The 14,241-nt window shown below is 51.9% G+C and overlaps 6 protein-coding genes across 6 annotated transcripts; 1 reads left to right on the top strand and 5 right to left on the bottom strand.

Moving 5' to 3' along the window:
• Positions 1–729: 729 nt before the first annotated feature.
• On the bottom strand, positions 730–1,152 carry BDZ99DRAFT_371148 (uncharacterized protein; the record flags this gene model as incomplete). Its single annotated transcript, XM_033714820.1, has 2 exons — positions 730–966; positions 1,102–1,152. Coding segments are annotated over 2 exons (288 nt in total), but the record flags the coding sequence as incomplete, so codon positions are not given.
• Positions 1,153–2,189: 1,037 nt separating this feature from the next.
• BDZ99DRAFT_458901 (DnaJ-domain-containing protein) lies at positions 2,190–3,445 on the bottom strand. Its single transcript, XM_033719030.1, has 2 exons — positions 3,369–3,445; positions 2,190–3,312 (listed from the first exon to the last, which is right to left on the bottom strand). The coding sequence occupies exon 2, from the start codon at positions 2,990–2,992 to the stop codon at positions 2,408–2,410; it is 585 nt and encodes a 194-aa protein (XP_033581905.1). The 5' UTR covers positions 2,993–3,312; positions 3,369–3,445; the 3' UTR covers positions 2,190–2,407.
• Positions 3,446–4,080: 635 nt separating this feature from the next.
• Positions 4,081–5,790, top strand: BDZ99DRAFT_485466 (succinic semialdehyde dehydrogenase; the record flags this gene model as incomplete). The annotated part of the gene is made up of 4 exons (XM_033722715.1): positions 4,081–4,101; positions 4,192–4,279; positions 4,333–4,702; positions 4,776–5,790. 4 exons carry the CDS (start codon positions 4,081–4,083, stop codon positions 5,788–5,790), a joined length of 1,494 nt encoding a protein of 497 aa, XP_033581906.1.
• A 1,011-nt stretch (positions 5,791–6,801) lies between these two features.
• BDZ99DRAFT_458903 (uncharacterized protein) lies at positions 6,802–8,799 on the bottom strand. The gene has a single exon (XM_033719031.1). The coding sequence runs from the start codon at positions 8,761–8,763 to the stop codon at positions 6,937–6,939; it is 1,827 nt and encodes a 608-aa protein (XP_033581907.1). The 5' UTR covers positions 8,764–8,799; the 3' UTR covers positions 6,802–6,936.
• A 1,476-nt stretch (positions 8,800–10,275) lies between these two features.
• BDZ99DRAFT_566862 (uncharacterized protein) lies at positions 10,276–11,672 on the bottom strand (the record flags this gene model as incomplete). Its single annotated transcript, XM_033727628.1, has 4 exons — positions 10,859–11,672; positions 10,666–10,775; positions 10,340–10,609; positions 10,276–10,285 (listed from the first exon to the last, which is right to left on the bottom strand). Exons 1-4 carry the CDS (start codon positions 11,549–11,551, stop codon positions 10,276–10,278), a joined length of 1,083 nt encoding a protein of 360 aa, XP_033581908.1. The 5' UTR covers positions 11,552–11,672.
• A 517-nt stretch (positions 11,673–12,189) lies between these two features.
• On the bottom strand, positions 12,190–13,871 carry BDZ99DRAFT_566863 (uncharacterized protein; the record flags this gene model as incomplete). Its single annotated transcript, XM_033727629.1, has 2 exons — positions 12,190–13,794; positions 13,850–13,871. The coding sequence occupies 2 exons, from the start codon at positions 13,869–13,871 to the stop codon at positions 12,284–12,286; spliced, it is 1,533 nt and encodes a 510-aa protein (XP_033581909.1). The 3' UTR covers positions 12,190–12,283.
• Positions 13,872–14,241: the final 370 nt, after the last annotated feature.

Genomic DNA, 14,241 nt, shown 5'->3' on the forward strand with positions numbered 1-14,241 from the left:
TGACCACGGTGAATTCTTGCCTTGGCCTGAGCAAACGTAAGCCATCCCAAAGGTCTCAAGCTTTATCCTTCTCTAACATCACGGTGATTAGTATCGTTCCATGCTATCCTATAACGGGCTCCGATTCAGTCTATACCCAAGTGACAGACAGGCCAACTTGGGCCAGCTCTGGAAATTGGCCCATCCCCACGCAGCCACCTGCGTACATTCCATTTCATTGAAGATACATTCTGACGGTTTCTATCCGTATCTCCTCGACGGATTGGGGTTGCTATGTTATTCGCTTCTACTTCGAACTTCTTTACCCGTGTTTTATTTTCCCATGGCGTCTGAGGGGTTGCACTTTAACAAATCTCAAGCTGGAGTCGCAACATTTTCTGGCCATTTACGCTCGTTTAGATACATTATATACCACACCATGTATTGCGTTAGTAGATCTATCGCACAAATACCACAAAAGCTCCTTAAATCTCCACCATAGCTCCTGAACTCCTAATACAAGCCCTGACTCTACATCCTCGAACTCGCCTCTAGACACGCTTTCCCATGCTCACACGTATAAAATACCTTCCCCGCACTTCCCCCGGCCTCATCCCCTCCTTCTTCCGCCGTCGCACCCCTTATCACGCCTGTAACCACGCCCATCCGCCGCCCGAGATGTACAACTTCGCTCTCGACAACTACTTTCATGCCCTCGGCCGCCGGACGTAAGTATGTGCAGTTCAGCGTCCGCGAAACGTGTCCGCTATCCCAGAACCCTTCTTTCGCGCAGATGGAGATTGTGACGGAGGTGCAGATGTCGAAGATGAGAGCAACCGCTCCGCCGTGAAGGCTTCCTGACATATTACATAAGGTATAAGGTACTGTGAGGAGGAACTTGGTTCGGGCGAGATGGGGATGGGCGGGGGTGGGTGCGAAGGTGGCTTCTAGGAGGGAGAGGTGGTGGGGGAGGGAGGCGTCGTGGCCCTGGGGTTGAATTAGCTAGAGGTTTTTGAAAGCTTGGTAGAGACGTTGAAAGGGTAGTTGAAAGGCGAATAGGAACGTGCTTAAGAATTGGGACTGTGATTGAAGCGGTGTTGGTAAGGAATTGAATGCGCATACATCGTAGCCTTCCACGCTTGCGAGTTCGAAGAAGCGGTTCGCACGCTCCAAGGGCGAATCACCCAGAATTACAGAGCTCCCACGGCTACCACCACGGCCGGAACTTCTGTCTACGCGCTTGCTCATAGTGAAAGTATAGAGATTGTGGAAGCTTGGGATTGCGGGGTGAAGCGTGAGGAGATCGAGGTGCAGCGATCAGGGTGGAATGGCGAAGGCAGAACGGCAAATTGTCATTGCTTGTATAGGAATGTGATCATTTAGTATGTATAAAGTACAGAAAATGGAATCTACACTAGAATTGATGGATGCCATCGCATATTGTTGCCGACATGGCATTGAATCATGAATCAACCTCGGCTTGGATTCCAGAGGTAGAGTTTGTCTGACTAAGCTGGGATATTTCCTCCCGAGCAGGCTCTCTTCCTTTCCCCATTTCTTTCCCATCTTATGCCATCTCATAAGACGGTCAACCGTTCGGACGAAGCAAATTATAGCCTTCTGGAGATTGGAAGGTGCGGAGCACCTATGATCGCTGTCTTCACCTTGAGGACATTGGGAAATAGGTGGTAGTATAGATCCTTCGCAACTATGTATTTCACTTCCATTTCTTTCCGCGTATAAAGCTTCATCAACGGAACTTTTTCAGTAATAATCTCAAGTATTTTCAGGAGTTTGATAGGTGATTGTCATGTCGTGCTGAATCTCTTGCTTGTTCGTTTATTGTGCAAAACGTCTCCATCATCTCACATGACAACGGGTGGATTGCCAGTAAAAGGAAGGATGCTTTATGGTTGTTCGACAGTATTCAGTTAAGATGGGCCAACAGCGGCGTGATTTTGGCCTTGGGCTCCATCGAAAATGCTCGCTGGAAAGTGGGGACGTCCGCAGTTCTCCTGTTTATCACGGTATACCTCGTCGCCGTTGAGATGCTGCGGCATGTGCTTCACCACCGTCAAGGCATTCGTATCTGACTTGGTGCGTATCTCGTCCCTTCTTCTCGTTCTTCTGCTGACGCTTTCGGGGTAACCCCATGAGATTTCAAGAGTGTAGCGGAGATCAAAAACGATGTGCCTGTACTTGTGTCTTGCTGCTGTACAAAATATAAAACTTCACGGTCATAAGAGATGGTACATTGCGAGGAACAGATGAAATTATGCTATCACGTTGCCTACCAAGAAATAACGATGTGTCAAGCTAGAAGAGCAAGGAAAAAAAGAAGACAACACCTTCGCCGTCATGTCACCTGCGGTATCTGGTTTCAGTGATCACCAAGCATTCTCAGGCGTCACTGTCCAATACGATAAGTCTAAGCAGCATTCTCTGCCTCGCGTCTCGCGTACGGGAACGGACTGGGGTTCGCACCTTTCTTCTTAGGCTCATCTTTCTGGGCTGGCTGAGGAGTAACCTTGGGCTCCTTTGGAGGCTTAGGAGCCTTAGTACGCTTTTTCCTCGCACTCGGCTTCCGTTTCTCCTGCTTCTTCTCACCCGGAGGCGTTGCGTGGAACCACTGCCTCGTCTCTTTCGGCTCATACTCTGGCCCCTTAGACTCCTTACGGGCACGGCGCGGTCGACTAGGCCGGTCGCGAGTGAAAGGGTCACGATTGAAGTACTCCCGGCTGAAAGTGTCGCCCTGGCCAGAAGCTCTTCCTCTTCTCCTTGCGTCGTACTTTGCTCTCTTCTCGTCGTTGCTCAAGACCTCGTAGGCTTCTTGGACCGCGCGGAACATGGCTACGGCGGCCGCTTTCTGCATCTCGGGTAGGTCTGCTCGAAGCTTGTCTGGGTGGTAGATTAGTACTAGACGGCGATATGCTTGACGGATCGCCTCTTTGGAGGCGTCGTTGCGGACTCCGAGCGCGGCGTAGTGCGTTTTGAATATTGTGTTGGAGCTCATGGTTGTGTGAGCTTGTGAGTTTTTGGGGACGGTTTGTGGTTGCTTCTGCGAAACGGGATCGGAGGATGTGTGTGACTGCTTTGGTGAAGTTGCATCTAATGGACCTTGATTTGAAACCTGAAGCGGTTATATAGACTAAAGGAATGAACTTTGTACATTGTGTGAGGCATCAGTCTCTTTGATGCTTCACACTTTGAGCATGACGTGTCCATCTGATAGGTTGAGAAAACAGGATCGAAATTCTTCACAATGTCGACGACGGAGAGCTAGTCACGTGCTTCGCTGGTCTTTGATATTGTTCGGGTGGTCAAAGTTCAAACCTACCTGGGATTAGATCTCAGTAAAACAAGGATGGCTCAAGACAAAGGGAGGTTACTTTTGACTTTTGAGCTGCTTCACGAATTGTGTAGAATATTTGGATGAGTGCGAGAGCGCGAGGAAAAGCTTGATCGAAATAGGCAAAGCAGATCTGTCAAGGAGAATCTAGAATCTCTCTTACCTCAATCGACGAGTCACCGAGGCTGTAGATAATAATTTCGTCGGTGACCCTCACTTTATTGGTGAAGATATATTGTCACAGGAGAGTCGGTATATTCCCACCATTCAAACAGCAAGCTCCCGAAAATTGAAGCTCTATGCGGCATGCCGGGACGCCACTTCGGACCATCGGATTACTTTTGTATCAGCCCATGCGGGAGTATTGCATACCCGGGTCGATCAAAGCTTGAGGACCAGAGCGAACTGTGCTTGGACGACGAGGGCGCGAAGTGGGACGTCATATTTATTTCTTCAAGAGCTCCAACCCCACCTTCAAACCCCTCTTCGCCCTAAGTTTCTACCTACCCACCGGCCGCCAGCTAATCAAGGCCAAGTGTTGCACTGCGGAGCGTCTCCATTGCGTATGGTTAATTAGCACTGCTTGGGGTTTGCAGCTTTCGAATTGGACGCCCGATTACCAACTTTTCTTGAACCACCACTTTAAGATGCGGCCCTTCATCTCGTCCGTAACAGCAGCCGTAGGAAAACCGTTGTTCAGGTCGCAGTTCCAGTCGTCCAGATTACCTACATTAGTCAAAAGAACCTACGCAATGGGTCACAATGTGCCACAAGTATGTAGACACTTGCGTTTCTCTCTCCCCCATTCTTACCACCCGAACGCGCAAAGGAGCTAGCAACGTGGGCTAACACACAATCACCAGCTGAACGACAAGTCGCTGCTAAAATCGCAGACGTATGTGAACGGAGAATGGATAAACGCAAAGTCAGGGAAGACCTTCGAGGTCACAGGTACGTCCAGCCCCTCACGCGTCAAATGATACCAAAGCTCACAATTCGTCCAGATCCCTCGAGCGGCGAAGTCATCGGGACGATGCCTGAGATGGACAAATCCGATACCGAAGCCGCAATTGCAGCAGCTGCAGCAGCCCTCCCTTCCTTCCGCAAAACGACTGGACGCGAACGCGCGAAGATGCTGCGGAAGTGGTACCAATTGATGGTGGACAATGCGGATGATCTGGCGAAGCTTATTACATGGGAGAATGGCAAGCCGTTTGCAGATGCGAAGGGAGAGGTGACTTATGCCGCCAATTTCTTCGAGTGGTTCTCGGAAGAAGCACCGAGAGTGTATGGAGACACGATACCCGCGAGCATACCCGGAAACCGCGTTTTCACAATCAAGGAGCCAGTCGGCGTATGTGGGCTGATCACACCGTATGCGAAGCCCCGATCAATCTCCAAATTCCAGCATTGTGCTATCCGGAGCTATAATACTAACATGCTCCAGATGGAACTTCCCCGCTGCAATGATAACCCGCAAAATCGGCCCAGCCCTCGCTGCCGGCTGCACCATTGTCGCCAAATCCCCCGGCGAGACGCCCCTCACAGCCGCCGCACTGGCTGAGCTGGGCCACCGCGCCGGTATCCCCAAAGGCGTGATCAACTTTGTGACCGCCCTCGCCAACACCCCCGAAGTCGGCGCCGCCATCACAGCCTCCGAAACTGTCCGCAAGGTCTCCTTCACCGGCTCCACAGGCGTCGGCAAGCTCCTCATGAAACAGTCCGCCGACACCCTCAAGAAGCTCTCCTTCGAGCTCGGCGGCAACGCGCCCTTCATCGTCTTCGAGGACGCAGATCTCGAGGTCGCGGTCAACGGCGCTGTCGCCTCGAAGTTCCGCTCCAGTGGCCAAACATGCGTCTGCGCAAACCGCATCTATGTGCAAGCCGGCATCTACGACTCCTTCGCGACCAAGCTGGCGGAGAAGGTGAAGAGCTTCAAGGTCGGCGGCGGGTACGGAGAGGGCATCACCCACGGCCCTCTAATCCACGAGCGCGCAGTCGGCAAGGTCGAGCAGCACGTCCAGGATGCCGTCAGCCACGGCGGAAAGGTGCTCGTCGGCGGGCAAAAGATTCCCGAGCTCGGCCCCAACTTCTTCCAGCCAACGGTCATCCGCGACATGACGTCTGACATGAAGCTCGCGTCTGAGGAGACGTTTGGGCCTGTAGCTGGGCTGTTCAAGTTCGAGACTGAGGCGGATGTGGTTAGGCTTGCCAACGAGGCGGATGTTGGGCTTGCGGGGTACTTCTTCAGCAAGGATGTTCAGAGGGTTTATCGCGTTGCTGAGGCGTTGGAGGTTGGGATGGTGGGCGTGAATACGGGGTTGATCTCGGATCCGGCGTCGCCGTTTGGAGGCGTGAAGTTCTCTGGGTTCGGACGCGAGGGGAGTAGGGTTGGAATTGAGGAGTATATGATTACGAAGATGGTGACGTTGGGGGGTATGGGAGAGCCTCTACAAGGCTGAGAGATTTCTCTCAATCGTAAGGAGGGGAAAGCGACCCAAACGGATTACGAAAATATTGATTGTATATATGGCGAATACGTTCAGTGTATATCAAAAAGCGGCGAGGTATGCAAACTACCGGAAGGAACGATAATGAGACTCTATATCATGTCCCATACTCTCTCTGCATGGGGAAGACAGCGACCTGGACTGCTCCCATATTTGGCTAAATTAACGTGGAATCGATAAAGAAGTATCCAGAATCTCAGCCATATTCACTTGTCACATTATAGCTGGCCTGACGCACAGTCTACGGCGTTGATGGAGAGTGTACTGCTGTGTCAAGGCACAGACATGCAAGAAACAGAGGACTTGTGCTGTCTTTTCGACTGCATGAGAAGAGTAGGGAATACGAAGTCAAGAAGGAACGACGAAACGAAAACGAAACCTCGGCAGCAGATACATTGAGTTTGAAGAAGAAGAAGAAGATGGCTGCCGGCAAGACATCCATGTATGCCCTCTACTTTAAATGGGTTCAATGAGCACATCAGCAGTACAACAGCAGAAAACCCCAAGAACATAATAGAGCAACAAGAAGTGGTCAATGCTCTTACTAATATCCATCCCAAGCCCAGATCCGTGCAATCCCGGCTCTGCAAGACATTAATATAAGCAACATGGCACATGGCCTCCAGAGCGGGGTATGCGGGGTGGGTTCATGACTGCCGTTACACAAACCAGCTCTCTCTATCGCTTAGCCAAGTGGACGGGTTCCATCCGTGGCTGGATGAGGTTGTAGAGGGGAGAGGAGGGGAGGGTGGGATGGTTGTGTAGGGTAGGTAGGCGTGGTAGGGGAGCTAACATGAAGCGAGACTGATAACAGCGTTGCGGAGGCTGTTTTAGCGCATGTGACGTCGCGTCGGTCACGCATAATCGACAGCGACTGAGTTCACCTCATCTTAAATGTACTCTTGGATGTCACGGTAAGTGTCAGGGAAGATGTGGGGACGGGTTCTGAGGTATCAAAAAAGCTCCTATCAATTATGTGGGTATGTGCAGTGCCATGCCTCCAGACTAACTCAATCAAATGCTTCAGCGCCCAGTACGCCCGTATCTCATCCAGTGTGCAAATTTATTTACAGGAGAAACCAAAGTGAGCTAAGAAGCTCAAGCCGCCGCCGCCTCCAGATCGGGGATGGCGGTCTGGTTTTGGTAGAAGTCGCAAGCATGCGGGTGCTGTAGGCAGTACTTGGGCATCAAAGGAGCTGCGCCAATGCCGTTTGCAACGAGGTATTCGCGGAAGTTCAGGATGCGCTGGGTGAGCTCAGTCGTCCGCTTCTTGCCGGCAGCATCCTTGTTTCCGGACCAGGTCAGCTCGGCGAGTGCGGCGGCACGAGGCCACATCTTGGACGAGATGACCGTGTCGTCGACTTGCTCCGACCAGAGTGGTGCAGCGGCGCCAATGACATGCTTGGCTTCTTCTGCAGTGAGACCCTCGGTGAAATCGTAGTCGTAGATGCGCTGCCATGTCTTGTAGGGAGCGCACCAGGATCCTCCGCCGCCACCGTAGTTGAAGTTGAGGATGGTGGTGTCGTTGGCATTGGGATTCACCTCGACATCGTAGCGAGGATCATTGCCAATCCAGCCGCCGAAGCCGCAGTCGAGGTACATGAAGTCTGCAGAGGAAACAATGACATCGTAGCCGTCGCGGGTAAGGTTTTTGATGTTTCCAATCCCGTTGTTCCAGCTCTGGAGAATGATGTCCTTGGGAACGTTCTTAGCACCCTCGGCCGAGTTGTAGATATCTTCCCACATGACCAGAGTCTTATTGGCCTGTTTGTTGTACACGGGAACGGCATGATCGACCCAGTACTGCACCAGATCGTTGTAGGTCCTTGAAGCATCTTCGGCAAACCAGTCGGTAACAAGCGTGCTGAAGTTGTAGCAGCCACGTTGGATCTCATCACCGCCAACATGGAAGAAAGAGTCAGGGAAGATGCCAGCAAGCTCCTTGTAGACCTTCCCAATGACCTCGTAAGTCTTGTTGTTGAGCGGGTCGAGCTGACCGGGGTTCGGCTCCACAGCGGTGTGCAGGGGCCAAACATCGTTGCTCCACCAGGAGTCAGTGCAAGCCAGAATAGAGGGATCAACCTGCTTCCAGCCAGAAGAGGCGTGGCCAGGCATGTCGATTTCGGGCATCACGCGCACGCCACGAGCGTTGGCGTAAGCGATAACATCTTTGATGATTCCGTGAGTGTAGATTTCGCGAGGCGAGTACGCATCCTTCGTCATGTCCGGGTAGGTGGTCATCTGGACAGGCCACGACTGCGCATCAGCAAGATGCCAGTGGAGGATGTTCATCTTCGACAAGGCCAGGCCATCAATCTGCTCCTTGATCTTGGAAGGACTGATATAGTTGCGTCCAGTATCAACCATGACACCGCGGTAGGGATACAGCGGAGAGTCCTTGATCGAAACGGGCTGTTCCACTAGGAGTCCACCTCTGCCATTAGAAATGACAATCTGCTGCAGGGTGGTGAAAGCATGGAGGGCACCCCATACAGTCTTGGAGGTAATTTCGATGATTTGGGAGGTCTCTGTGATGTCTAGGGTGTAAGACTCATCAACCCCGTGGGTCAATTCGGCCTTGGGATCAGAAATCTTGACATTGACGTCGGTGAGAATAGGCGAAGTGCCACGCTTAGCGGCCGCAGTAGGAAATGGTTCGAATGAGGAGATGGGTGCTTCTGTAGCAGCAGGGATCCATTTGAGAGTATTGAAAGTATCAGAGGCGCGGTTCCAGGCATCGCGAACAAGCTGGTCCTGGCCCGGAGTGGCCTTGAAGACGAGATAGCCATCGACCTGTTTCGCCCCGGAACTGCCCCAGGTGATCGACTGTGGCTTGGGTAGCGGGTTGACGGCGACGGCCTCGGCCCGGCTGGCGAAGATGCAGGCCGCGGTGGCTGCAAGGGAGGTGAGGGCGTTGAGCCGCATGGTCAAGGTACTGGAAAACAAGCGGAGGCAGAAGTGCAGTGGTGACAGAATGAGGAAGAGGTGCGGTAGAGGTTATAAACGGCACCGCGCCGCGAGCTGGGTCACCCGTGGGTCGCGCACTGTCGTTGCGCGCTCTAAGATTGAGGATCCTACCTGGGGCCTCAGCCCTGCTACGCTGAGGTAACCTGAACATCCCAGCCGCCTGGCTACCACTCTCTGCGAGCCTGCGCGCGTGCGAAGTGGGTTAGGAGTGGCATGTAAGACGCCAGAGACATCAGCTACGCCGTGGCTAGGCTGACTGCCGTATGGATTGGCGGCCCAGAGCTGCCACCCTGCAACACAACATCACCGCTCTGGACGACTCGCTCTTGTTCCCCGCGTCCGGACATCGTGGCCGCAAGTCGGACCGCGCCGACGGGCATCGTGGAACATGGTACAGTACCGTGAGCACGTACCTAGGGCAACGAGCATAAGGATCAGGAGCAGCGGCATCCCCACGGCTCTGGAGCTCTAGTCCGGCCCGATGCCCCACAGCCCGCAGCGGTTTCGAAACAAACTCTTGTTCGTCGGTGCCTGGGTAATTTCGTGAGCTTGGCTCCTGTCACTTCGAGGATTCAGGGCCGATCCCCAATAATCTAGCACGGGTAGCCTTAACGTTCATGCGCCGCTTCAGGGCCCATCCAAGACATAGTGGTCAATGCATTTCTCCTATTGAACCCTGCGCCTTCAATAACCTCAGCCCCTCGAGTCGGCGAAGTATTTACGGCGTCTGCTGTTACGCTAACAGAGCACTGTTGTGTTACGCGCCATCTACAGGACCTAGACGCATCCGGTGATTACACGGTAGTGTACAGGTGGCTTTTCTTGGAAATACGGGACCGGAGCTGCATGAGACGAGCTCATTGGATCAAAGTAGCCTTTCCCAGAGATCAAAAATAATTGTAACAGCGTAACCACTTGCGACGCTAAGCACAAGATGCGTCTAGAGGTTGTACATACATTCAACCCACAGCTTTGTGGAGTTATTTTGAAAGCCCTCGTCGCTAAGATCACGTGGCATAAATCACGTGTAAACTATAAATAGCTCGGTCCTCTTTGCACCCCCAATTACCGTCCTAATTCGAGTAGAAAGACCTTTAGATTTAGGGCTCTTTCTTATCATGTACCTTCCTCGCAGGACCACCGTTCTCCCAACCTTTTTCTCCATTCTGATGTGCGACGAACGATTCTGGCAATCCAGCGAGATTGGCCCGAGAATCACTCTTCTCTAACCCTTCGGTTCGATTGTGCGTCTGACGGCCCTTGTTGGAAGGACTGAAAGACACGAGAATCAAATTCTTCGTGTCTTTGAATAACAGGTGGCGCTTCGGTACTGCTTCTGGGCTGTTTCGCCTCGTTCACGCTCAGGAGGATCAAGATCCTGACTCGTCCGCTAGACTTCCTCCGAGCGTATGGCATCTGCTCAATAGTGCAGGCCATAATAGGTGATTACGTGAGGGAAGCACCCAGACTTCAAGGAACGCTAGTAATAGATCAGTATACCTTTGTGTAGCGTAGAGCAACTATATGGCCTTACTGCTCCGGCTGAGAATAAACGTCGACCAAAGTACTCAGCTCAGGAAACTTGCGACGGAAGGCGTCGCCAACAGTCCAATTCTTTAGTTGGCGGATATGCTCTTCGTAAATTGGGTTGATCAGGATACCACCACCTTCGGCTGCGGAGGTAGTGATGATGACATGGTTTGGGTCATAGTCCCACCGGATGAAAAATGAGGCAGAGTAGGCGCCAGCGAAGTCGTCAAAGGCGATGCCTGGGCGCTCGATGAGGTATTGTCGGACATTGGGCCTTCGAGGATATGTCAATGAGGTAGGGGCAAGTGTATCGAAGCCTCGAATACTCACCATGCTATGCGATCAATCCAAGAAGGATGAGCAACTTGTATTTGACATTCAAGTGGTCGCAACCATTCTGGCATCTGGTCATAGGATGCTTTGTTACGCAGGACTTGCCACTTTTGCATGCGTTAGTCTGGTCTATGAAGCTGCCATGTTTTGGTAATTCTTTTCAATCACGACGCAGGTTGGAACGGCTCACTTTCATCAAGGTGGACATAACATAGTGTACCGCTACCTGCTTGGGTAGCGTATCGATCTCCTTATAACTTCGTACGATGTCACCGACAACCCCGCTGGTTTCGTCGATAATTCTGTTCGGTCTGCCATCGAACAAGGCGCTGAGGTCAGGCTTCTCGGGATACGCTTCTACCCGCGCATGACTCGGGAACGCATACGCCTCCCACCTCGCCTCAGCAAAAGTCTGCAGAATCTGGTCGCTCATCGTAGTTGGGGCCGTGTTCAGCGGAATTGCTTCATGCGGCGCCAATGCCGCTGGCGACGTTCCATCTGGCGACTCTGGCTTGGAAGTGCTCGCGCCGTTCCCTAACAGGCGTAGCTGCAGCGCTGCCTTTTGGACGCGGAGGTGATCTAGTTCTTCGCTGACGGCGAGAAAGCGGCTCATGAGGTCTTCTTTCTCCCGCGTCTCGTTTTGCAGAGCCTGGGTCAGTGCGGTGACCTGATCTGTCAGACATTGCATGCTCCATTTCGCCCGTTCGCGCATCGCCCGCTGCGACTTGCGATCCCGGGCACGCTTGCGAGCAAGATCTTCTGCATCTAGCAAGCGACCTTTCGAGGATATCGTGCCTGGAGAAGTGGTATCTGATGGAGATGTTGAGGACACGGTTGGCGGGGTTCGTGGGTTGTTGTCCGCATTATGGCTAGCTGGATTCATCGGTCGGAAGACACGGATGCTCTGAGCGATGAACCTGGGATGGTAAATGGATAGTAAGACCCTAGTTCGGTTGCACAATCAGGAGAAAGAAATTTGGAGTGTTGAAGTGAAGTTGGGTGACGCGCAGCTTGGAGGATGTTTTCCGCAGGTAGGCGTCAAGCTTCCCCGCGTTTTATCGTTGAGCCAGCTCTATATTGGTTTAGTGGGCATTGCGAATCCCTGTGAGTTCGCTCCATGAGTCTATATCTGGTCTAGATCGCTCATGCGAACTAATGCTCGCGTGATTCGTGACAAACTACGTTGTGCCTCTGATAATTTCACAGCCAAGGTTCCTAGAAGAAAAAGTAGCAGTCTATAAAGCTATGATGTTATTCTAAAACTTCCGAACTTTTCACTCTGAGGATATGTACATACACTTGCCTGACACCGCGCAAGTGCTGATGGGCGTCTATTTCGCTCGTACTTTCTCTTATATTTAAGCTCCTGTTTTTTAGCAACCTCAAAAAGTCCTTCATCACTTCAGAAGCATGCGTACAAGGAGCCCGGATTAGGGTATTAGTTTCGCTTGTGAAAGGTTCAAAGAATTCAATGACTTCAAGAACGATGTGAAATAGTTAGGCTTGGATTTTTTTTCTTATACCTACTTTATTACATCGTGTCTCATGCATCTATACAAGCTGGAAACAAAACTTTTCATGCGCATTTGCAGAAGAACCGAAAGTTTCGGATATTTTACGGCATCATGTACCCATCACCCGACGACACACTGCTGCCGCGAAGATCGGTATAAAGATCGAGAGGGTAATCGTGCACGCTTCCGGCTCTCTTCTTCAGCGTTGACCCTGTGCTCCTTCTCCTGTATCCACCTGTAGAGTTCCCAAGGTTACCAGCGATACACTTGCTGTCTCCGCCCCACGCGCTGTCTGCTACTGCTTTCCAGATATCCGTCACGTCGACAGTCATGCCCGGGGTGTACAGAATGCGGCAATCTGCTGCCTCGTAGATGAACTGTAGCGGGATCTGCTCCTCTGAGGTGTCACCCTTCCTGAGGCCGTCTCGGAAGTTGACGTTGTATGAGGTGCCCGGAGCGGCGCGCTCAAATACTAGATTGGAAAAGTAATCGCCCAGTTCGGTAGTGTTGTAGTAAGCTTGTTCTTCAGGGGTAGCGTAGGCATAAGCCACTTGGACTAGGTATTGGATGTAGTCCATGGGTAGGTCGTTTGTGCCTTTGACGCCACCCACGGCTTGAATGATGCCAGGCTTAGCACGTCCACCAAGAGCAATAGTCTTGATACCAGCTTGTTGGCGCATCAATTCCGAGAATATGGTGCAGGTGGAGGCGCAATATCCGTCAGTGACAATAATGACGTCTTCAGCAGCGAAAGGCTGCGTGACGTTTGTCAGGTTTCCGTAGCCAGTAATGTAGATTCCGCCACTGTTTAACGGAGTGAGAACGTCCGAGAGGTTCCAACGGAACAGACTGGTGAAATTATCGCCATAATGCTCATGAGGCCCAAACTTTGCTGGCCAGCTCGGGAATTGTTTGCCCTCGAGGTCCTTATCGGTGAGGTAATTGAATGGAGTTGAGGCAATGTCGTACTCAATATTGAGCAGTGTCTCATTAGTCGTGTCCAAAGTACGCGGCACCTTCTCAGAGATCTCAGAGTACTTCTGGCCAATGAGGTTGGTACTCTCGAGCGCCCTGAAGCGTTGTGCGCCATAAGGGTCTATCGTTGGGAAAAGCTGTTTAAATAGGTCGTAGCCCTGGAGGATTGTGCCTCCACCATTGGCGCTAAGATCGATTACTAGCTTCGTCTTGCCAGCTGCCTTGGCCTTCGCGATGAACTCCTTGCTGGTTGCCTGGAAGGAAACCTCTGCACTATCAAGTGACACAAAAGATGGCACGCTGAGGACAGCAACATCGGTGTAGTCCTCATCGTCAATGTAATATCCGCCGATCAAGTTGTTGATTTGTCGGACAACTGGCGGCGGATAACCAGGGGCGGGAGTGCTAGTGGCTACAATCGATGTGGTCGCGGGAATAGTAGATATAGCTGCGGCTGTGGTTGTTGGGGCGGCAGAGGTCGTCTCCTTTGGGGTGAACCACAGATCGTACAAACTTTGGCCATCCGTGACTCCGTCGAAAGGTATAAGCACCCTAGCGAAGTTGTCGAAGGCCAAACTAGTGCCGTTCTCGAAAGTAATCTCCGTAGTTGGGCCTGGGTAAACCCACCTTCCGCGGCCTGAGGTTCAAAGTGTTAGTACATATACTAGTATGTGTACTGGAACCGTACTAACCTCCGCCCGCAAAAGTACCCATACTGGCACCAGATCCACCCAGAGCAATGGCTGCAAGCTCGTAGAAGACATTATTGTATAGTGCATCTATATTGATAGTGTTAGACAAAGGGGCGGTTATGTGAATCCGATAGAGCCTTACCCCGATCTTGCAGAGATCCGTATTGGCTCCAGTTTTCTAGATATGATGCGGCATCTTGCCCATTAATAGTCTTGATGGCCGAAGCTTTATAAGAGGCATTTCCGAAAGAGTTGGCTAAGATGTCGGGATAGGCGTAGGGTTTAGGTAGTAAGATCCTGGCAGCTGGCGTAGGAAGGGCAAAGGATCAGTGAGGAAAGCATGAGTTGTATTGAGGTGCTAATGAGTGGCTATATAGTGAAGAGAGACCAGG

Source organism: Mytilinidion resinicola, assembly GCF_010093595.1.
Source record: "Mytilinidion resinicola strain CBS 304.34 unplaced genomic scaffold BDZ99scaffold_3, whole genome shotgun sequence".
Lineage (NCBI taxonomy): Eukaryota > Fungi > Ascomycota > Dothideomycetes > Mytilinidiales > Mytilinidiaceae > Mytilinidion > Mytilinidion resinicola.